We start from the raw sequence: 24,736 nt of genomic DNA, 5'->3' as shown, positions 1-24,736 counted from the left end.
TCCCCCCATGTTCAGCAGTTATTAAGTCCAGTGCTCTTCTGTTTTGGAGCACAACCCTGGCAAGAGTGTTCATTTGTCGTTGGAGAGATTCGAGGCTGTCAGTCGTGGATGCCATTGCCTAGTCCAGCTTGTCTCAAAAGTCTCCTGCCAGGTAATGGGTTTGTACAATAGTGAGTTTCAGTGCCTCCAGCACCCAGGGAGAGGGCAAGTCCAAGCCCTACTAGCAAAGGGATGAAGATTTCTCTCCACTGGTGGCTGTGAAGGAGGAGGGCAGCTTCCTCTTTCTTGAGTAGGTACACCTGGGGTGTAATCATTACCGGTATACAAAAGGTGGACAAAGAGCTGTTAACACAGTGTTGGGCTTTTCCTTTGCACCATAGGAAAAGAGGAGGGATGACGCATGTTACCCTGGAGAGAGTAATGTTAGTGAGGCATTTGTAACGAGTATGCTTACTCTTGCTGGAAATGCAAATCGAATAGTTAGCCAGTTGTTTGAATAAGGGACTATCCATTAGATGAGAATCAGTGAAATCTTTTTTTGTTTCTGGGTAAAGAAGGGTGGTATTAACTGGTACTGCTGTCAGTAAAGGTCTATTGCTGGATGCACAAAAGAAGGAAACAGAGGCATTAGGGTGGGTGGTGAAGGGAAGAAAGTTAGCAACATATCGAATGTATTGGCTCCAAGACACAGTTGATCTTATCTGGTCCTCTGTTTGTTTTTCCTGTAGAATAATATTATGATGAGTTAGCACGGACTTAGCTGCAGGTACAAGCTGTCGAGAGATATGAAAGTCAGCTGTAGGGTAGCTAGAGAATGCACCTGAGTAGAACTTTCCTATTACTATGATACGCCAGCGATCATCCCATGGATCTGCAACATATATTAGGGAATAGTCAACGGTTCCCATAGAGATACTTATTATCCTTTAGGTAGATGGGTCTTTCCTGTCCTCTTATGCCCTGATATCCCCCAGTGAGTCCCTAGTTCAGGGATTGAAATAGCGACAGCCCCCATAGGTATCAACTTCCTTGAGGCATGATGGATCTGTCTGTCGGAAAGGGAAGCAAACATATTCGTTAGTTCCGTATCCGCTAGCATTTGGGTATATTATGATTTCTATGGGTTTTTGACAGCCCACTAGGGGGCAGTCTGCGGTTCCGATTATCTGATTTTTTCCTTGAAATGTTTCCCTGACACAAAATCTCCAGAACATAGTATTAGGGAGAGTGGGGCTGGCTGAAGCGTTGGTGTTAAGCAGGGTAAAAATGGCCATGAGGATGACAGAGAAAGAAGCTCGGGGCGGGGGGGGGCGGGCATCTGCGGCGAGCAGTCTCCACCAGATCATGGATCTCTTTCCTCGTGATCCAGTGTGGTTTTGGGTGTCGTTTTCTCCTCTTACTTTTCTTTGTCTCTCACAGGGTCATGCAAGCCATCTTTTTTGTGGGCGGGGAGGTGCCGGACATTTCTGGCTGGAACCCAGATAGGCTTTGGTTGATCCTGTGGAAAAACACAAGCAAATCCCCTCCCTGTGGTCAGCAATGGATCTGGCCCTTTCCAGATGTCATCAAGGGGGTCCCTCCATTTAACCATGATGGGTGGTATGGGGTGTGTCTGGGCCCAGTGTTGGGTGATGGGGGTGCGTCAGCCCCTCGATATACATTAAGTACATTAAGGGTAAACAAGGCTAATGTTAATTGAATATTGGGAGTGTGTGTGTGTGTGTGTGTGTGTGTATATATATATGTGTGTGTGTATTTGTCTTTTGAGATAGGGTCTCACTGTAGCCCCAACTGTCCTGGAACTCACTATGTAGACCAGGCTGGCCTTGAATTCACAGAAATCCACTTGCCTCTGCCTCCCAAGTACTAGGACTAAAGGCGTGAGCCACCATGCCTGGCTCTTGGCTTGATTTTCTTATGATTTGTTAGTGTTGAATTCTGAAAATGGTGCCATCGCCATAATAAATTTTTTGTGGACTTTTTTAGCCTCATATAATTTTTTAAGCACTGTTGAATCACCATTGTGTGTTTCTTTTCATTCTCTTCTTAAAAAGATTTTATTTTTAAATATGTGGGTGCGTGTGGGTATGCATACATGACTGCAGTTCCTGTGGAGGCCAGAATAGGACATTAAATCCCCAAGAATTGGAATTTAAATTCCCAAGAACTAGAGTTAGAGGTCATTGTGAGCCAACTGAGGTAGTTAGTCTTTAACTGCTGAGCCATCTCTCCAGTTTCTTTTTTTTTTTCTTTTCTTTTTGGTCTTTTTGAAACAGGTTGTCATATAGCCCTGGAACTTACTATGTAGACCAGGCTCGCCTGAAACTCAGAGATCCTTTGGCCTCTGCCTACTGAGTGCTGAGATTAAACCATGCACCTCCATGCCCAGCTTCAGTTTCTTTTTCACTCTTAACTTTTATGATGTAGTATAGGAAATGGTTGTGCCAGGTATTGCACAGTAAGGCCTTAACCTGTGGACCCTTTGGGAATTATCCCTATGTGAGTTTCTTCTGGGGCACCCTCTCTGTAGAGCTTCCCCTCTGTTCGTTTAGCACACAAATTCTTAGCTTTCCTATTGCAGTTTGTGGCCACTGTATTCTCCTTGGACTCCCCTCCCTGCCCTTTGGGAGGTTGTCTGAAGGGAAATTGTCTGAAGGCGATGGCAGTAGGGGCTCACCTCACAAATTTCTCTTTCAGGCATTTCACCCCTGCTCTACTTACTGCCAGTTGCAGTTGCCCCATGTTTCTTTCTTTCTGGACTGATGGTATACCAATCACTCACATTTTCAGTTATTAGCTCTTCCTAATTCTTTTCTGTAGGTCATTGTTCACTGCATAGATTTGGGGCTACGTGGCTCGGGCATGTATTTTGCTAGGAAAATGTTATCTTCTGTACTTATTTTATAAGCAGAAATACTCAACTGAACTTAGTACACTTAACATTTTCTTATAGAGCTACTTTTAGTGAATTTGCTGCCAAACATGCTAAAGATTCAAGATTCAAAGCAATTGAAAAGATGAAAGATCGAGAAGCATTGTTTAATGAATTTGTGGCAGCTGCGAGGAAGAAAGAGAAAGAAGATTCGAAGACCAGAGGTGAAAAGGTAAGATGGTTTAGTTCTAGTGATATGATTAGTAGGAGCATGGATGGAAAGGACTGATGTGCTGTTTCTTACTTCATTCATAAGCATAAATAATGGGTCTGTGTGTACTGGGGTTTTTATTAAGTTGTATAATTGTTTATGTATCCCATCACTTTATTCCTGAAGTTTCTAGAGCTTCAATAAACTAAATAAAATTGTTTTAAATTCTATTAATTGAAGAGCCTGGTAAATCTGGAATTGGTTTTTAAAACTACATACTCAGTGGTAACTGGTGTCAAGATTTTAGAATTCTTTATGGAGGGTAACATTTGAATTTCAAAGAACTTTGTTCTATCAAAATATTCTACTGAGTTTTTAATCTTTCAGTAAGCACACATATAAATTATTGCTTATCAGAATTAAAGGCCAGCCGTTAAAGATTAATGAATCTGAAATGTCATCTGATAGCAATGTCAGGAGTAGAGAGGAGCTCACCACTGTGGAGGCAGACCAGTGGGGAGATGGCATCAATGGTGCGTGAGCCATCTTAACGAGCAGACACTCTCCTTAATGCCTGGTGTGCTTTGTTAATGGGAGAATAACCTCTGGAGCCTCATCATTCTTGACATTTAAAATTGCTGCTTATTGTGGAAGGCTAACATGTTAAAAATTTTCTGTTAAGAAATGTTGTTAGGGAAGTAATGCTCATCTTATTGTTGAGAGTCTCTTTCAATTAAAATAGTAACAGTGTTAGATGAAAGCTTGACAAATGCTGAACTGATCCTAGACTTCAAAGTAAATTTTTCTAGAATTGTTTTACCAATGATAGTGATAGTTCTTACCAAGTTGGATGTACTTTTTAAAATTAACAACTTAATTTTTAAAACACTTTTAGGGGTAACTCGATGTATTTTATTTTGTGAGTGGTAGATTTTACAGTTTTATACTATGTAGGCTTGTTGGTCCAGTTTGACAGCTGTTCATCAGTGACATACACAGTGTTAGGGGATTTCCTAGTGAGGAAAGAGTTGATAACTCTTCGTGGTAACTTTAGTCTCCTGATGTTTGGTATATACATTTAGTTTTTTCCTTATGAAGTAATGAGAGTTGTGCCTAGAATGGTAAAGTAAAAAAGAAAAAATTAATATATATAAAATCTAAATAAGCCTGGTATCTTCTTCTTTATTTTCTTTTGATTATAAAGTCTTTATTCTCTTAAGTTGTAAGGTTTGATTTCATGCTTATTTTATTATTATTATTATTTTTTGGATATTTGAGATAGGGTCTCCCTTTAGCCCCAGCTGGCCTGGGACTCGCTGTATAGACCAGGCTGGCCTGGAACTCATAAAGATCCGTTTGCCTCTGCCTCCCAAGTGCTGGGATTAAAGGCATGTGCCACCATGCCCGGCCTGCTCATGTTGCTTTTTAAAAAGGCAGGAAATTGAGCTAATTTAAAGAATAAAAAATCAGTTACTAAACTATCAAAGAATAATTTTTTAAAAAATATTTTTCATTATTTTTATTTTATGTGTACGAGTGTATTGCCTGCATATATGTAAGTGTACCTGTGTCGTGCAAAGACTGCAGAGGTCAGAAGAGGGCTTCAGGTCCCCTGAAACTGGAGTTATAGACAGTTGTTAACTGCCATATGGGTGCTGGGAATTGAACCCAGGTCTTCTGGAAGAGCAGCAAATGTTGTTAACCACTGAGCCATCTCTCTAGTCCCAAAGAATAATTTTTTTTAATTTAAAATATTTTATTATTTTTATTTATTTTTAAAATTTGTTTTTATTAAATTTTGTTGTATTTTATACAGAACATCTCAAACAATCTGAATCGTCTTTATAGCCTTGTTCCCACTCGCACCCTCCCATAGACCCCACCCCCCACTGGAACCCATATACTGTGCCCTGGATGTTAAGGCCCACTGTGTCAAGTCAGTGTGCCCTGGCGTTCCCCAGTGTAAGTCCATCCACTTTCAATCTAGTCAGATCCCTATCATCTATCTATCCAAACACCTATCTTGTTTTTTTAACAGAGCATAGGGTAGGGGTTTATTTACAGAGGAGTGGGTGCTTCCTATTTATGGCAGCACTGGAAAGTCCACACTCAAATATAGATCCTGTGATTTCCAGACAGCCGCAGAAATGAGGGGGAGAGGTGGCTCCTGGCATTCTCAGCTTATATATCCTTAGCCCCTCCCCCACAAGCAGCTAAGGTCAGCTGATTGGGTGGGAAGGGTAACTGACTCCTCCCTTAAATCCTTGATGAGCTTGAGAAGGAGGTGTGACTATAGCGTGCCAGCATCCAGTTAACACTCCACCCCTTCCTCTGGCTCTTCTTCCCTGAACCTTGGAGTGGGGGTAGGTATGGGATGATCTTCCTCTCCTCCTATTGTGGCAAGGCACTGAACTTTTGGGTCTCTGCATCATCAGTTTTCCATGGGCTGTTGGCCCATTTCAGTGGGATTTCATCTACATCACGGTGGAGGCCAGATCCAGGACTGCTCAGGCGGTCCACTGAGTCCTTAGCCCTTAATGCCAGAGGGAGGCCAGAACAGGCACTCTCAGGCATTCTGCTGAGATCTCAGCCCCTTAACAGATGAGGTCAGAACAGGCCCTCTCAGGCTGTCTGCTAGGGTCCCAAAGAATAATTTTTAAGGGTTTAAGTATAATAAATTTTATATTCACATTTTTGAAGTATTTCATTAATGAACTTTCATTACTTTTCCTCTATTATTTCTATTAATTTTATTAAATATGTGGTTTTATACTGTTTCTAAAAATTGTGATTTTTGTAATTGGTAAGACAGTACCAGTAGTTCGAGGTAATTGAGTATCTGAATAGTAAAGGTTTGTTTCAATGTAGTTTTCACCAGTAGTTTTTTATTTTGTAAAAAAAAAATAAATAACATGGCCTTAGAAGTCCATTTAGTTCATTTGATTTGTATCTTTAAAAACCTGAGCATTTCTTGTTAATCCAAACAACATCGAGGATCAAGTTCAATAGCAGAGAAATCCTTAGCTGATTGACTCCTGTGTTTTTAAAATGTTTTTGATCTGGAAATTCGGTCTTAGAAATTTACAAATCTTTTCAGAAAGAATAACCTCCCTTTTGATCCTCTAATAGGAGAAATTAGGTTGTAAGAGGAATTGATAAGTAGATAGGCAGAAGAAATGATCCATTCGTATTTGTGCACATGTATCTTAGTTTCTAATTCTATTCCTAATTTCTCATTCCCTTGGTCAGGCAGAATATTTAGTGGCAAAACAAGTTCCTGATCTGGCCGGAATCCTTTATTGAACTGATTTTGACTAACTTGTGTGAAAATTTAAAACTCAGTAGGGATGAAAACAAAACCTTCCTCCCATTCCCTTCTCATTTAAAAAATACATTCTTGGAATGGGTTTCTAAGGATTAATATTATTTAATACCTTTGATACTTAATATGCTGATAGTATTTGACAAACATTTGTACTCTGAGTTCTGTAATAGATTAAAGGCATATGTACTATGTGACTAAAATGTATAGCTAATATGAATGCTTTTTTAGTAATACTATCATAAAAATTACATGATTTTCTTATACGTGAAGGTAGGTACAAGCATTATACCTTTCGATTTTTGTCTGTACAGGTCAAAATATGTCTAGAATTTGCCACATTTTAAACTGAGTATATATGCTTCTTGGTTTATATCTTTGTAATAAAGTCTGAATTACTTTTCGCTTATTTGTTGTCCTCTAAGTGAATTTTAAAAATTACTGTGGTTGTATTTAAGGAAATAGGTTGTTTGATTGTTTTTAGTTATGGAGGCTTTCTCATAGTACATTATCTCTCCCATCCCCATGCTTGTTTTAAAATGTAGATTAAGTCAGATTTCTTTGAACTGTTATCTAATCATCACTTGGACAGTCAATCTCGATGGAGCAAAGTAAAAGACAAAGTAGAAAGTGATCCACGTTACAAAGCGGTGGATAGTTCATCAATGAGAGAAGACCTTTTTAAACAGTACATAGAAAAAATAGCCAAGGTAAGGTAACCATTATATTTACTGCTACTGTATCCTTAAATAATAATTCTTTACTTTGCTTAAGGGTATATGTTGTTTTGGGGTGGGGGGGTTGGATTTTTTTCTTGTTGACAGTAAGAGTCTCTCGATTGAGAAAGAAGTACAGTCTTTAGATATATTCTGGTAAAAATTACGTTTGTATGTTTTTATGTTGGCAACTATTTTATGAAAATACTTTATGGAGTTGATAAGGCGGATAATGTAATTGTATTTTTACAGAATTTAGACTCAGAAAAAGAAAAAGAACTTGAAAGGCAAGCCCGAATTGAGGCAAGCCTTCGAGAACGGGAAAGAGAGGTTCAAAAAGCTCGTTCTGAACAAACGAAAGAAATAGATCGTGAAAGAGAGCAACATAAACGAGAAGAAGCTATCCAGAATTTTAAGGCTCTTCTGTCTGACATGGTACAAATCTTTTTCCTCTCTGAAGTATTAGGCATTCAAAATCTGTTATATTACCTACTAGGAACATTTTAATCTTTTAAAAATATGCTTTGAAAGATAACTTATTTATAGAGCACTCAAAAATTGAATTCTTGCTATTATAACTGTTAGAATAGAAAAATACTACTAACATTGTTTTATGTGAGTATTTTATATAAATGAAATTTCACAGTCTTTTAGTCTCAACTTAATTGAAAAATGTTTTTGATGAAAGTCATCTTAAACTATTACACACTTATTTGCTACAGTCATAAAGTATTCTGAACATGATTGGACTTTTTTCTTGATGATGTACGGTCATCAAGATGTGATGATCAGTTGTTGTACATGTAGATGGTATGAGCTATAGAGCTGGAAGTGTACTCACCCCAAGAAATAACCCTGAAACTTTCTTGAGTTGGGGTATGTAGGGTTCTTACATAGACACTGAGTGTCTTGGACTGCTGTGCTGTGTTACTTGTTCCCCTTGACCTTCTACTGCTGCTGCCACTTCTCATTCCCCCCTTGGTTCTGTTTCTTTTGTTATACTCTTAAACATTATGGACATTTCCAGTAATTTTGAAATTTATTTACCTTCTGACATTCTCCTAGACTTATCAGCTTTAATAACAGTCATAGCAATCTTGATTTTGTCTCTTTTCTGGTTACTTGAGGATGTTAAGGTTTTTCCGTACTCAGCAGGTGCCCACCTGTCAGATTCAACTCTTTTGTTGGTTTTTAATTTTGCTTTGGAAGTCAGATCCTTTGTTTGTTTTGTTTCTTTTGAGATGTCTTTCTTCTTTGTTGACAAGGCTGGTTTCAGATAACTGGTCCTTTTTCCAGGAGTGTATCTCCTGACCCCATGGAACTCCTTAGTGGAATCTAAAGGACCATTCATTCCCTGACTCCCCACCTGTTTCCTGCCTTAGCATGTTTGCTCTCCTCACTCCTCAGCCTCCAGCCTTGTTGATTTACCATTAGGTAATGACCCACATCATCCATAAATCTATGGCAACCCTCCACCTAGAATGCTTTAAAATTGACTGTAATGAAGAGTGAACACAGATCTCTCTTGGAGGCTTCTCCCCACCCATGTAGGTAGCACGTACTACATACATCCTGTGTGAGACTAAAGTGTGCTCTTTGAAAGAAATGACAGCATCCTTTTTTTTGTAATTGAAGTGTCAAGCCTGGTATTTACCTGGCACATATTTCTAGATATTTGATGCAAGTTAAGGAAATATTTCCATAGCTTTTTTGTTTTCCTCTCTATCTTTTCATTCTTCCATATTTCTTAGTTTTAGTGCTGTTGTCATCTGTGGTATTGGTGGAACAGCTGTTAAGTCTTCAGTTACTTTGTTTCTTTTTAAAGGTAGGATTATTTTTAAGACATAGCTATACATTTTTGTGGTATAATGTAATTTTATGATATGCATCCTCATTTCTTCCTTTCCCCCTCTACCTACCTCCTCGTGATTATCTCCTCTCTCAAGATCATCTTTCTTCTGTATAGTTCTGTTCAAGTTTTTTAGATAATGTATATATGTAAGATCATGTAGTTTTTGCCTTTCTGTGTCTGGTTTGTTTCACTTAACATAATATCCTCTAGGTTCATCCCTGTTGTAAATTACAACATTTTCTTTCTTAATCCATCTATATGTTATAAATATATGTGTGTATATGTACATCTGTATATCTTATTTCTTGTACACTTTAGTCTATACCTTGGTTATAGTAAATAGTGCTGCAATGAACTTTGAAGTATAAATTTCCCTTTGACATACTGACTTCATACTGATTCATTTCCTTTGGAAATATCAAGGAGTGAGATGGGTTTGCTGATTACATAGTACTTCTGGTTTTTAGATTTTTTTTAGGAAACTCTTGTACTGAATTAGATTCCTACTAGTAGTGTACAATAGTTCAAATATGAGACTTAAGTCTTTTTTGATAAAAGCCATTGTTAATAGTTATGAGGTAGTCTCATGTAGCTTTTTCATTTCCATGATGCTGAGCATTTTTCAGTTTTGCGAGTTTTGCTGTGTAGCTCAGGCTGGCCTTGAACTCACAATTCTCCTGCATCAGCCTCCTTAGTGCTAGAATTACAGGCATGTACCACCATACCCAGCTTCCTTATGTATTTTGGATATTAACATTTTTCTGCTGTATGGTTTATATGCATTTTCTCCCATTTCGTGGGTTGTTTGTTCATGTCATTGTATTCTTTCTTGTAATCAATCCCTTTTGTCCATTTTTCTTTTGTTGCCTGTTCTTTCAAGGTTATGTACAAAAAAAAAAAAAAGAAAGAAAGAAAAAGAAAAAATCCTTCCCAGGCCAGTGTCATGGAACTTTTCCCCTTCTGTTTTACAATTACAAAAGGGCTTGTGTCCCTTTTGCTGTTTGTTTTTAAAGGCAGTCTTGGCAGTCTTACTATGAAACTCAGGCTTGCTCTGAACTTGATCTTCTTGCCTCAGCACCCACAGTGCTGAGATTACAGACATTCTCCACCATACAGGCCTTCCGTCTTTTTTTAATCCCTTATGATTTTGGTCGATTTTTTTTTTTTTTTTTGGTAAGTGATATATGGTCAAAATCCAGTTTCATTTTCTGCTTGTGACTGTTGTCTTTAACCAACAGCCTTTATTAAAGGTATTGTCACTCTGTTATGTGCTCTTGATATCTTTTTGAAAATCAGTCAGTAGAGTATGAGTACATAGGTTCATTCCTGGACCTTTTGTCCTGCTGATGATTGATGTGCTGTTTTTAAATACCACTACTGTACTTTTAAAAAATAATTATAATTACAATGTATTTTGAAATCAAAAGAGCATGTTGCTTCCATCTTCATGGAACAGTCATTGCTCAAAATTGTTCTGACTCTTCAGGGTCTTGTGACTTCATGTGAATTTAGGAACTTTGTATTTCTGTGAAAAATGGCATTGAGATTTTGCCAAGGATTACACTGAATCTGTAGCTTGCTTTAAGAACTGTGGATATTTTATTTAAAAAAATTTTTTTAATTTATTTTTATTGTATTTGTACGACTATTTTTCTTGCATGTATGTAAGTGCACCATGTGCATGGAATGCCTGCAGAGGCCAGAAGAGGTCATCAGATCCTCTAGAACTAGAGTTAAGGATGACTATACTTTAAGTAGCTTTTTTGTTGATACTCTAGCATGTGGGATTATTTCACAGTTTACATTTTGATAGCTTATGAAATCTTACTAGCTTTTAGATGTTGAAATTTTTATTTTCTAAAACTTTATTAAATGTATCAGTTTTAATAGTGTTTTGGTAGACTTTTCAGGTTTTCTTCTGTGTAAGATTATATCATCAGCAACTAGAGACAGTTTTACTTCTTTCTCCCTCACCCCGAGGGCCTTGCCCTGTTGCTATGACTAGAGCTTCTACAAGTACAGTTTTGAAAAGTAGTGAGTACTGAGAGTGGGTATCCTGCTACCCTTTATCTTAGAGGAGAAATTGTCAACTTTTCAATGTTGAGTATTAACTGTGATTCATCGCAGATGATCTTTAGTGCAGAGTTGCATTCCTCCAGTATCTAGTCTATTGAGAATTTTTTTTATTGAACTTTTGTGAATTTCATACAATATATATTTATATAATATTTAGACCCCCTCTCCCCTATCTGTACCCCTCCTACAGCCCCCTGCCGGATTTCATGTACTTTGTCTTTCATATATATACGAATAACTGTCATTTATATATAAATGTATATTTACTTTTATATCATATGCATATATTGAGGTCTATCAAGCCAAGTTTGTGTCCCCAAATGTCTTTCCCTGTGGGTATGTCTACTAGAGCTTGGTTGACCTATCTAGTGTCAGTCACATCCTTAAAGAAAACCAACTCTCTCCCAGTAGTTACCAGTTGCCAATAGTTCCTTAGCTAAGGTTGGGGCTTCTTACCCATTTCCCCACTTCTATGCTGAGATTTTGTCTGGTTTGAATGTACATAGGTCTTGTGCATGCTGTTACCATTACTGAAATTGATGAGTAAATTCTCATTGTCTCATTGTTTCCTTGTTGCCATCCACTACCTCTGGCTCTTAGAATCTTCTGACCCCTCTTCTTCAGTGGTCCCTGAGGTTTGATACAGGTGCCCTATTCAGGAAAAGGACTAAAATTTTTTTAACTTTTTAATTTATTTTGTATGAGAGTGTGCGTGTATTTGTGTGTGTGTGTGTGGTGTACTGGCTTGCGCACGCCCTATGCACTTGGGCCATGCAGTATGTCTGGAGAGATCAGAGGAGAACTTTAAGGAGTCTGTTCTCTCCCTCCAATTTATGGGTTTCTGGGATTGAACTCAGATCATCAGGCTTGGTGTCAAGCACCTTTATCTGTTGAGCCATTTTGCTAGCCCCTGTTGAGAGTTTTTGTCATGAAAAGGTATTGAATTGATCAAATGTTTTTCCCAGGTGATTATATGGTTTTTTTACCCTTTTTTTGGTCAGTGGTATGTCATGTTTACTAATTTGCGTATATTAGATTGACTTCTTATGGTTAGAAGTGTCATTTTTCCTAGGTTAGTAAGTCCAGATTTTAGCTCAAGTTTTTTTTTTTTTTTTTTTTTCTTCTGGTCTATTTGGTCTCCCTGTAGCCCCAGCTGGCCTGGAATTAACTATGTAGACCAGGCTGGCTTTGAACTCACAGAGATCTGCCTGCCTCTGCCTCCTGAATGCTGGGGCTTAATGGTGTGCCCCACCATGCCCAGCTTAGCTCAAGTTTTAAGTTGGTCCTTTTGGAGGAGATACCCAGTGCAGGAAGAAGACAAAAATCAGCACTACTTTTAATTGGCATAAGTTTAATTGGCATAAGTAGGGATTAAACTTCTTAGGGATTCTGGTTGATGAAAGATAATCTCTTCATCTTTTCCTACCTCCCCAAGCTCTAAACATGTATTTCATAGTATAGTTGGACACTAGAGTTAAGATTTCTCTCTTAAAGTAGGTTTTCAATGACTTAACTAAGATGGAGTTTTCAGAAGCTTCTTACTTAGATCATGGGAAATGTACCTTGCTTAGTTATTAACTAATGGCATGCTAATATTTTGACCTAATTAATTTGCTGACATTTTTACTTAAAATGTCCTTTTGGGGGGGTTCTTTTTGAGACAGGGTCTCCCTGTAGCCCCAGCTAGCCTGGAACTCACTGTAGACAAGGCTGGCCTTGAACTCACAGAGATCGACTTGCCTCTGCCTCCCGAATGCTGGGATTAGGTGTGCGCCACCATGCCTGGCACTTAAAATGGCTTTTTAGGGGCTGGAGAGATTGCTCAGCAGTTAAGAACACTGACTGTTCTTGCAGAAGACCCGGGTTCGAATCCCAGCTCCCACATCGCAGCTAACAACTGTCCGTAACTCCAGTTCCAGGGGATCCGACAGCCTCTTCTGTCCTCTGTGGGCATTGCACAACACGGGTGCATTTACCTACATGCAGGCATAACACTCATACACATAAAATAAAAATAATAAAATATATATTTTTTTAAAATGGCTTTTTACCTGGGTGTGGTGGTGCACGCCTTTAATCCCAGCACTTGGGAGGCAGAGGCAGGTGGATCTCTTGTGAGTTCAAGGCCAGCCTGGTCTACATAGTGAGTTCCAGGACAGCTGGGGCTACAGGGAGACCCTGTCTTTTTGCTGTCTAAAAAAGACCAAAAAAAAAAGGCTTTTTAACATGATTATTTATGGTATAGTAAAGTCAAAGAGGTATATTTATTTTTCAAGAAGTATTTTTAAGTTTCTGAATGTGACTGCCTATGTAAACGTAAGTGAAGTTAATCATTTCTGAACTAGATTATTTAGCTGCTTCTTGTGGAAATATGAATACTTTATTTGGTGATAAATACTGTTTTCTACTTTTAGGTGCGGTCTTCAGATGTGTCATGGTCTGATACTAGGAGGACCCTCCGAAAGGATCACCGCTGGGAATCTGGGTCCTTATTGGAAAGAGAAGAGAAAGAGAAGCTTTTCAATGAACACATTGAGGCACTCACCAAAAAGAAAAGGGAGCACTTTAGGCAACTTCTGGATGAAACTTCTGCGGTGAGAGGCTCTTACTTATCCTGTCTTTCATCCCATTGAATCTTTGTTTATAATTTCATAAGTAAAATACTGACACGATTTCTGATGTCATGGTCTTTAGACCTGTTATAAGAATCTTAGGTTTCATGACTTTCTTACTAGTTAGGAATTATTTCTTTTTGCAGTTTTCAAATTCATAACTGCTCCTTGGTAACTCAAAAAGTCCTTAGCACTGTGTGTGATCAGTGCTCTCTCCTGACAAAAAAGTTTATAAATACCTTTCGCTCCATTTTCAACTTGGTGCTATGTGGCCCTGTATTTGGCAGTTTGTCACTTTGTTGTTCAGGTTTTGTTCCTATTTATCTGCTCTTTTTGGTGATGGTTTTTTCAGAAGTTATGATGTTTGCCCATGTAAATACAGGGTTTGCAGGTGATTGTCTTAGGCCACCTTGAAAGTATGGCCATGAAAATAACTCTTGTGGCAAGCCAACCAAAAGAAATTGCATTAAAGCTGCTCCCTGTCCCTAACTAGTCCAGTAACGCTTGGGCATTACAAGAGATTGCAGGTCAGTGTGTAATATTATGTACCATATGTGCTGCAGTTTGACCCCTAAATAAAAGAGAATTGTATTTATGTTTTCTCTTGTCTTTTCAAAGATCACTTTAACATCTACATGGAAAGAAGTAAAAAAAATAATTAAGGAAGATCCCCGGTGCATTAAGTTCTCCTCCAGTGACAGGGTAAGAGGATTTGTGACAGGCTTAGTGTCAGCTTGTTTTGTTTTTTATTTGAGACAAGATCTATGAAGCCCAGGCTGACCTGAAACTGTGTAGCCCAGGTTGGCTTCTTCATAAATCTGCCTCAGCCTGTAGAATGCCAGGATAAGTGCTGGGATTGCAGGGGTGTACTACTACATCTTGAAGTTTATAAATACTGATTGGGCTTAATTTGTACCATTAGTATTTTTACCAAAAACAAAATTGATGATTTTAATTGCATTAGTTTAAAGTGTGTGAGAAATGAATCTAGATTTTAATTATTTTAATTTAAATTTTGCTCAATATAGTAAAACAAAGCAGTAATCTAAAGTTTAGAGTTTAACTATTAGGTTGAGTTTGGGTTACCAACTCAGTGAAGGCATAGTCAGCTTCTGCTAGGTAGACACATTCAGACTGGCAATTGATGTTAAAGCTGTCGGACTCCTTGCCTCTTAAGCCACACTAGCAGAGCCACAAGATTCCAAATTCTAGCAAAAATATCAGATGCAGTGTTAAAAGCAGAGCTTTATTTATGCAAACTGGCTCCTATGTAAGGAACACATTTACCTAGTGTCTGAAATAGGGAACAACACCAAGAAGAAGCACATACTACATTTTGTCCCTTTGCCTTTTATTTGCTATTTTGTCACTGGTTGATATCTCTGTCATCTAAAACCCCATAGACCTATTTCTCAAACCTTGCTCCAACTGTAGTAAGTTGGATTTTTGATGTGTGAACCACCGAATACATGTGGCTGGAAAAGAGTGACTGATAGCATGTGACATCTGTCAGTTTTTAACTTACCTGATTACTTACATAGAATTGACGGTAAGATTTTTTTTAAAGCAAAGACTAGAATTCGCATTACAATTTCCATACTAGAAAGGCAAATGCTCAGTAGTTACGTTATTTCACTTTTTATATCCATAAGTTAGGTCCCATTACTGTCTTTGTGCTTAAAGATAAAAATACAGTGTATAGGAAATGAATACTTCCTCCTTAGTTTCCTTATTTTTAATAGTGCTTACCTCTTGAGATTGTTAACAACACTGAAGGAGATTATCCCTGTAAAGCACAGAGTAATATGTTTATTTTAGAATTTGAATTTTTTTCTCCCCTCTAATCTTACTGTGTCTTTCCCTCCACATGGCAGAAAAAACAAAGAGAGTTTGAAGAGTACATCAGAGACAAATATATCACTGCCAAAGCAGACTTCAGGACGCTTTTGAAAGAGACCAAATTTATAACGTATAGGTATGGGCAATGAAATGTTTCATGTTGCAGTTATTGTCTTTACTAGCCTTTGCTCAACTGGCCAAAGCATACTTTTCATTCACACACATGTTGACATGATTAATTTTAGGAATAAGAAGACGCCAACTTTTCCCCATGGGCAGGTACAGCCCATATCTACAGTACTTTTTTTTTTTTTTTTTTTTTTAAAAAAAAAAAAAGGGCCCAGATGTCAATTCTTATTTTGTGTTATCTATCATCTGGTTTTAAAAACAAATATTTGATTTTTACTTCACTGCTTTTTTTTTGTGAGGACTCTCATATTTTTAAGAATTATATTTTCACAAAGAGTCTTAAATTAATCCTTCACTCTGAATTATCTTTGCCTCCTCTGAAGGTATGGTTAGACCATTCTCAAGCCTGAAATCATCTTAAGTCAGCAAAAGCATTTTTCCCCCTCAGGAAAGTAGTTTACTGGATACATTTTTTTTTTTTTTTTTTAAAGATTTTGGAGTAGCAAACCTAGTAGCCTTCCACCAATCAGCAGTTTATCACCAAGAAAACAATTTTGCATTGCTTACCAATCAGTACATAGGAAACCAAGTTTTTCGTGCTCCAGCATTTCTTTAAAATAAAAATTTGAAACATCTTAATGAAGGGTATGTGCACGGGAGGATAGGTAGAGCTGAGGGTGTGGTTTTTAAGTATTTTGTCATTGGATTTTTTTGGTCAGGATCCTTAATGTTTTGCATCAGCTTGGGCTTTTAAATTAGATGTGAAGTAAGACTTCTTTCTACATTTTTATAGTTAATTTAGTGAAAGATGTGAAAGTGAAAGCTTGTGAAAGATGCTGGGATTGGCAGCCCCGCAGACTGAAGTCCTCTGTTCATCCACAGAACAGGTACAGCACGGGCAAGATTTACCCACCCACCCTCAGCCCTGATCTGGAGGGACCACCAGTAGGGGTGGGAGGGTAATTCAGCTTCTGAGGCCCTTTCACTCCTTGGAGTCTTTGCTGAGGCGACTTACAAAGGTGACTGCTGCAGTGAAATTTTTCTTTAAAAAAAAAAATGGAAACACAATTAGGAACTAGATGGACATTTCCAGCTCATTTCTGAAAGACTAGTGAACAGCAGTCAGCAACTGTTGTACTTCTTTTTATTTCAGATCCAAAAAGCTAATCCAAGAATCCGATCAACACCTGAAAGATGTAGAAAAAATTTTGCAGAATGACAAACGGTATCTAGTACTGGACTGTGTACCAGAGGAGCGGCGAAAACTGATCGTGGCGTATGTTGATGACCTGGATCGCCGGGGTCCACCCCCACCTCCCACAGCATCAGAGCCCACTAGACGATCGACAAAATAATTCTAAATAGTCTTCCATGGGGTATCACTTAATTCAAAATGCTTGCATGAGCCAATTTTCAGGTTTTTACATATATGTGCATTAGTCAACCTGTTGCAAAACCATCTGACGAACAGGAGGAGAAGCATTTGTGAACAGTCTCTGAACAGAACACTTTGAAAATATTTATGCTTTTCTTTGTGTGGCATGACTGACATACATACTCAAATATAGTCTGTCTCTAGTAAATTTAAAATCTTGAAGCTAAAAGTCATCCTTTTATGAGGTGTGGAAGCCAGTGACTTGGTGATGTTATTACTAGCAGTGTTATACATGCAAGACAGGAGCATTTGTGGTTTGAATTTGCAAGATGCACATACCACAGACTCCCAAGAAAACTGAAGTTGGGATTTGTTTTGATCTTGTTTTTCAAGTGGGTAAAAGAGGAAACACGGAATTGAATTCTTCTAGAGACTAAGGATGTTATAATGAACATACTTATACCTTTGTCGCTAAAGAACAGTTTAGTTGCATTTGTTCACTTATGTGCTTTGATTATCTCCTGAGTTTTAGGCCAAGTCTTGTTGTTTAGCCCAAGAGAAGATTTATTTAGTATCTCTTCTCAGGTATGGAACCACACTTATAACTCACTGTTATTACTAGCAGTGTTATACATGCAAGACAGGAGCATTTGTGGTTTGAACTTACAAGATGCAAATACCACAGACTCCCAAGAAAACCGAAATTGGGATTTGTTTTGATTTTGTTTTTTAAGCGGGTAAAAGAGAAAACACTGAATTGAATTCTTCCAGAGACGAAGGATATTATAATGAACATACTTATACCTTTGTCTCTAAAGAACAGTTTAGTTGTATTTGTTCATTTATGTGCTTTGATTATCCCCTCTGAGTTTTAGGCCAAGTCTTGTTGTTTAGCCTAAGAGAAGATTTATTTAGTAATTTCTTCTCAGGTATGGAACCACATTCATAACTCATGTGTTGGCCAGAGTAGAACTGCTGGTTAAACATACTTTATTCTCCATTGAATGATCTTTATCATTATTCTGGATTAGACAACAAAATTGCCTTTCTGGGTATTCCCCATAAACTCTATTCCTGTTTGAATGTTGAACTTTTGTTTCTAAAGTTTAATTTTAAGATGTTTGAATGTTCAGTTTGTGTATTTGAACTATAATAAACCAACTCTTTTTGTATATGTGGATTGTATATGATTACTGTTGCATAATATATTAGAAAACTTGCTTTTTGAAGAAAATACATCTGAGATTTGGCACATCTAAATCTTGAATAGTATTATATAATTTTTAAAAAGGCTTGAGTACAGTACTGTATTTTCCACTATAAAAGAAGAAATTTTGTAGAGAACCTGCTCTTTTCTTTCTTTCTTTCTTTCTTTCTTTCTTTCCCCGATTCCCTTTGGAGATTAAGCTCTTTAATACCTGTTGCTTCATAACAAGAATATTAGAATTATTTTTTGACTTCTGTTTTTTAACATGCCAGTTTTGTGCCTTGTTGACATACTTTCAGCCTGTCATGTATATCATATTTACCTTTAATTCTCAGTTAACTTTTCTAGCTTTACCTTCCATTCATACGTGTGTGACCTCCTATATTCTCATAAGTTGTCAGTTTCAGATGCCACATAAATGAGATACGTGAGAGATGTAAGTGTTAATAGGGTAATTTATCTTCCCATGTCTCCCACATTCCTTGATGTCAACGAAACTGAGAAAGAGGAAATACCAACTGACATGTAGTAGTAGTAGCAGCATGTTATATTTAACACATTTACATCCATATTACTTAGTACTTAGGTTAAATCTATTAAGCATCATAGAAATTATGTGAACTGTTAAAATCCAGCATTGATGGATTATACTACAGTCTGAACCTGTGAAATTGGTAAGCAGAATTTGTATTGTTTTTGCCCCTGTTTTTGAAATTTGCTTTTATAAATTTACTAAGTGATTTTTAAGTTTTATGAGGCCTGAAATTGGAGTGCTTGCCAAAAGGAACCAACTATTTAACTACCTTAAAACATTTCTTTGTTATTCTCAGTTCCACATAGTAGTGTCTACCCACTCAGTTGTATTCTGTCTCGTAGAGAAGAGTGAAGAAAATGGCCTGATTGTCTCTTGTTTCCTACTTTTGTCTTCCACTGTTTGAGCTTGATTATTCACATAAGGTACAAATCAGTTTTTACTTTGTATCTTTTTAGAGGGATCAGATCAGGACTCTAACATTCTTAAAGGTTCACTATAGTTACACTTTGTTCCAGTGTCTGTATCTTGAAGTGGTGCTTATCTGTACTTTACCCTGAGGCCTGGGATATTAAGGTCAGACTACCTTACAAATCTAAACCCTCTTTTTCCAAAGTGGTAATTTTGAAATGATAGTTCAGGATACAGCTTTAATTCTCTAACACCTATCTGAAGTAAAACATTACCTTTATTTATAAGTTAAATATGAAATATTAGAAGCTTACATTCTGTATTTACTCTGTGTACACACAGTAGAAAGTTTTCCGTGAGTGGTTCATCACAAATAATTTCAGTGGTAATCCCTTGTATAACTATGGAATAACAAAACAATTATTTTAAATTCTTGGGTTAAATTACACTTTATTTGAATGTTTGAGCATCAAATACAACTTATAATGAACCAGATATAAGAAAGAAAGCAGCTTTATCTTGCTGTGTTAAAAACCATCATCTTTTGTAGGAAAACAGTCCCAAACTCCCACGACTGAACATTACCAACAATCCCTTGTGCAGAACATTGTCCCATTGCTTGATTTAGAAACATTTTTCTTCCTGGAGGGACCCAACAGTGAACAATCCCAGAATTTCATTAGCAAAGTGATCCTGAATATATAATCCTTTTTTTGTTTACAAGGGGAGGAAATAATATCATTATGTTTTGGATGTGCTTTTTGTTGGTGTAAAATGGGGTTATTGCCAGCTACTCAAATTTTCCACATCTGGGAACTCAAGATTGGGTTGTTACTGCTTTTTGCTTTTCATTGCCTTATGAATATTATTTTCTGCTCTAAGTAAATTGCATGTTAATGTTTGTTGGGGTTTTTTCTCTGCTTTGCCACCCTGTTACTCTTGATTATTTTTTGTACCTTGAAAGCTCTGAAATATTTTAAAAATTGAGGAGGGTTCAAGTTGATTGTTACAGGTAAAATTAATACCTTTTAGCAAGAAAATCATCACTTTCATTCTCCTTTATTTTCAAGGCGTACCTTTTATCAGTAGTTAATGCCTACATCATTAACTGTAGCTTATTTGAGAGAAAAGAAAAAATTTCAACCTGTAAAAAAATGCTATATTTGCAAGGGAAGGAAGGGCGGTTTTAACATTGTTTGTTTTCTACATTATAATGTAGAATGCCATGGCAGGCTACTGATATTCTCAGACTTTGAATTGAGAATTTGTTAAGGTGACTTTAAACAACTTGAAACAGCTTTTATACTGTGAGGTAGAACTTGAATTTACTTCAAATTAGGCCCAAAATAGCCATGGTTTGAAATGAGCCCAGAGTTGGAAGAAAGTAGTGTCTGATTATTCTGTAAAGTTTGCTCAGGAAAATTATATGGACTTTTCTTTAAGTAAATTATTTTTTATTAAGCAGATAAAGAGAACTTTTAAGTAAAATGTACACTCTTAAAAAGCCAAAGCAGACTTTTTGAACTTTGCTTAAATGAAATATTGCTTAACTTACAGATTATGGTCAGCAGGTTCATAAAATAAATGAGTTCAATCTGTGACACAGATACACTTCTCTAGCCAGTACAGTACAGTGTTCCTAAGGGATACCCAGTGGAAGAGTCACTGTGAACAGAGGACCAAGTAGCTGAACCTGGTAATCACTTTGGCAGTAGTATCTACACAACACTTAAATGAGTTCTTTGACATAGCTTGTAATTCTGAAGCATAATTACTGTTATATCCTACTTACCAGATTGTACATTTTGAAAATGCAGAATGGAATCTTTCTTTGCAGTTCCTAATAATTTTAATACGTCAGCAATATTGATAAGCAGCATTACAAGTAAATACAATAACCACATTTGTTTTTCTTTTAAACTTAATTCTGTTTATCACAACCCTCTGTCTCTTGACCTTCATGTTCCCAGGGGATAGGGTCATTGTCTTGTGCTGCCGGAACAGCATCCCTCTCGTGCCAAAATTGTTCTACGTCAGGGAGGATGGGAATCACTTTTTCAATTTTCTCTTTGCTGGAGTTGGGAGAGCCAGGTTCGTCTTTCTCTGGAATGGATGTTTGAGACTCTGGAGATGGAACTTTGTCAGGAAGGGCCTCTGAGTTACCAGCTGGTGCTCCCTGAAACTCCGAGGCAACTGGAGATTTTTTGGTTATCATCCATTTCCATATGCCTTTCAAGCCTTCCTTGAACTCTTCCGACATCACTAGGAAAATGAGAGGATTTGCTGATGAGATGGAAAACATCAGGACTTGAGACAGGGCTATGAAACCTTGTGGTGGAGTTGGGCCTCCAGCCTTCAGATGCCATACCCACAGCCAGGCTATCCATTCGGGGAGCCACAGAAGAGCAGAGGTGATGGCAATGCTCAGCAGCATCACTGTGAGTTGCTTTGAACGCATCTGGTTTCTAAGATTTTGAGTCTTAGTGACTTGTTTTTTACATTGCCCATAAGCTCTCCAGAAGTAAAAGCTTGCCAGAAGTAAAGGAAGACAAAATGCTAGGAGAGGGTAGAGCTTACCAAACATTGGCATGAACTTTTCGGCCATAGCTGGCACGTCCATGAGGCACATTTCCACACCCGCGAGATGTCTGGTGGTACTGAAGAACCATTCTGGCAGGGGAAGCAGGCTAGCCACAACCCAGATGGTCACCAGCACTGACCAGATGGTGCAGTTATGGATACTTACTTGCTTGGCTGGGTTACTTGCATACATGAAGCATACTTTGGCTACTGCAACAATTGTTAGGCTCTTGGCTGCCATGCACATGTGGATGAACCAGTCTGAGGACTTGCAGACAAACCAGCCTAGATCCCAAACACCTTTGGAGTATGCTGTAGCTCGGACAGGTGCAGAAAAGAGCAGCAGAGAGAGATCAGCCAGGCTGAGATTCAGAATCAGGGAGTGGATCATGGATGGCTTTCCTTTCCAAACATTGTGAAGAAGGATGCCAATCACACAGAGATTCCCCACGAAGCCCACTAGGCACACAGCCACCAAGAGAGCAGGAATGATGGTCCTCCAGTCCTTGGAGTCAGAGGGCAGGTACCCTCCTGCAAAGTGGAGGTGAGCATAGGACACATTCATGATGCTGGAGTTGGAATCTGCAAAGGCAGGTGCCAGCATCACCTTTTCCGTCTGGCTCCTTGGTGCAGAATAGCTTCTTATTTAGGTTTGTCTTCCTATCTCTTTTGCATAGGAATTTAAAAAAAAGAAAAAACCAGCAAAAAGCCCTCTGTCGTCAGTGCCATATGACAGCTCTGGATCCTCCCCTTGTTTCTGAAGATGGAAGGTTGACCGCTGAGCTCTCTGCTGCATGCAGAATGCCTGTGACTGCACTGTATGACAGGCAGCAGGAGTGCTTGGTTGCAGGTCATTAGCAAGTCTAATACTAATACTAGCCCCATCCAATGATAAAATATACCCATTAATGATAAATGTAAGTGGGGTATGTCCTGGGGGGTCAGGGTTGGAGAGGATCACTAGAGCTAAAGTATTTTTTCAATCAGTTATTTCTAAAATCTTGACTGGGTTTCAAAAGTACAGGTTATATGTGGTCTGTAGTTCAGTAACACTACATGTAAACCAAGTCTTTTGAATTTAAACATGAATCAGAGACTCCTGGGTGCCTTGATCCAGTCAGTCTGGACTAGGAGTTTACTCTCCTAACAAGTTCCCATAGGGTATAGCAACTGCTGGTGGGAGGCCACACTTCTAAGGACCAGTGCTGCTCCTCCCTCCCCTTTTTTGCTGACAGGTGCTTTCTTCTTTTCCCAATAGTCACTACTACTTCAGGATTATGAACAACTGACTGGATACTGAAATAATTGAGGAAAAAAGTCTTATTGAATCTGTGAGTTTTCTAGAGGCAGTTTTGGAACTCTGAACTGTAACTGCCTTACATACTAAACTAATACGACTTCAGCAAGTGACGGTAAAGTGAAGGCAAACAGATAATGAATTAAGCTTTTCAGAGAGAATTCCTAAAAGATTTACTGAGACTGGAAAACCAAAAATTTTTATGTTGAAGACATTTATGAGATTTAAAAGAAAGTGACATTTTAAAGTTGGGGAAAAGCCAGTGTGATGGCTCAGCTGGTAAAAGCAATTGCTGCACAAACCTCATGATCTGAGGCCAACTCCACAGAGTTGTCCTCTGACTTCCACACATACCAGCATACATGTACATATACACACACACACACAGGTTTATGGAGAAAGTGTGGCCTAGAATGTCCAAAACAAAGGATTCACTGTGGGCCTGTCTGTCCCACCCTGATTGTGACTGCATCAGAGATTCTTCTAGTGTGGCAACAGGATGTGCAGGGCCAGAGACTCATACCTCTAGGCCCTACTACGAATTCTGTTTTCATTAATTTTTCCCAGGAAAGGAGAAGGGTGGCACTTGAAATCCCAGAAGCCCCAGGAGTCAGTCAGTACCCACTAATGGAGCCACAGCAAAGCTGTCCATGGTGCTGGGTTTTGATTTCCGTTTCCTTACCCTTCCTCAGGTCCAGTGGGGGAGAGGTTTGTTATGCTGCACATACCACCCCTTCTCGGAGGTGATAGGGTGGTAGGGATGACAGGGGGATAGTGACTGGATTGTGGGGATTTCTGAGCAACTGTAAACTTTCGAAAACCTTGAATTGTGTGCCCAGAATGTGTGAATTCAGTGTTTAATGTAAATTATGCCTCAGTTTTTTTTTTCAAAGAAAATAGTATTTGGTGCAGATAAAGGTAAAGCGCAGATTTCCCTGCTCTTAGATTGCCTCCAGCAGAAGGCACATCTTAGTCTGAGACTGATTTAAAAATTAAAACTATTGGGGCTGGAGAGATGGCTCAGCAGTTAAGAGCACTGACTGCTCTTGCAGAGGACCCAGATTCAATTCCCAGCACCCACATGGCGGCTAAGAACTGTCCTTAAATCCAGTTCCAGGGGAATTGGACGCATCTTCTGACTTCTGCAGCTGTACAATGTGGGTGCACTCACATACATGCAGGCAATACACTTGTACACATAAGATTAAAAAAAATTAAACTATTATGGAGAAAAAGAGTGCGATCTAGACTGTTCAAAGTAAAGGTCAGTGTGAGGTGGGTGCAGGGGAGAAGGAAACTCAGAAGGCAGGGAGTTGGACCTGTTGCCTGCCTTCTCTGGTTTGGAAATGGGCATCCAGTAAAGCCTCTCCTTTCAAACTCATGCTAAGGTCCTAGCACCAGTGTAGCTGCTGTCCCCAGTTTCCCTCAGCTGGGCCCATATGGCTTTTCCTGATGGAAACCATCCATGAAGATGTATCCCTGGAAACTGTGAAGCAGTGATAAAACAATGAAAAATCAGAGCCATAGGCAGCATTTTTTTTTTTTTTTTTTTTTTTTTTTTTTTTTTTTTTAATTCTCTATATTCAAAGTAGAATTTATATTTAGGTAGCAAAGGGCCAACTTAATCTTTAGAACATCCCAAAGCAGATTTGTAACACAGCTTCTGAGAAATTCAGAATGAAGCATGGCCTCTTTGCAACAATGG

At 38.3% G+C, this 24,736-nt stretch overlaps 2 protein-coding genes across 10 annotated transcripts in view; one reads left to right on the top strand and one right to left on the bottom strand.

The window, feature by feature from the left end:
* The window catches only part of Tcerg1 (transcription elongation regulator 1), a 68,601-nt gene extending 51,228 nt beyond the window's left edge, over nt 1-17,373 (top strand). For 8 of the 9 annotated variants that reach the window (XM_029557923.1, XM_029557924.1, XM_029557922.1 and 5 more), the window contains 7 exons: nt 2,954-3,104; nt 6,951-7,115; nt 7,374-7,556; nt 13,464-13,643; nt 14,280-14,363; nt 15,536-15,636; nt 16,783-17,373. In XM_029557923.1, the coding sequence (XP_029413783.1) occupies nt 2,954-3,104; nt 6,951-7,115; nt 7,374-7,556; nt 13,464-13,643; nt 14,280-14,363; nt 15,536-15,636; nt 16,783-16,984 (1,066 nt within the window). In that variant the 3' untranslated portion in view covers nt 16,985-17,373. Of the gene's footprint in view, nt 1-2,953; nt 3,105-6,950; nt 7,116-7,373; nt 7,557-13,463; nt 13,644-14,279; nt 14,364-15,535; nt 15,637-16,422; nt 16,517-16,782 lie in introns of all 9 variants that reach the window. The other variant, XR_003847560.1, reaches the window with a different exon arrangement.
* A 3,702-nt stretch (nt 17,374-21,075) lies between these two features.
* Nucleotides 21,076-22,338, bottom strand: Gpr151 (G protein-coupled receptor 151). Its single transcript, XM_008821651.1, has one exon. The coding sequence runs from the start codon at nt 22,336-22,338 to the stop codon at nt 21,076-21,078; it is 1,263 nt and encodes a 420-aa protein (XP_008819873.1).
* Between the last annotated feature and the right edge of the window lie 2,398 nt (nt 22,339-24,736).

The sequence above is a fragment of the Nannospalax galili genome, unplaced genomic scaffold (genome assembly GCF_000622305.1).
Source record: "Nannospalax galili isolate Female #2095 unplaced genomic scaffold, S.galili_v1.0 scaffold328, whole genome shotgun sequence".
Lineage (NCBI taxonomy): Eukaryota > Metazoa > Chordata > Mammalia > Rodentia > Spalacidae > Nannospalax > Nannospalax galili.
This window is presented reverse-complemented; position numbering and strand designations above follow the sequence as displayed.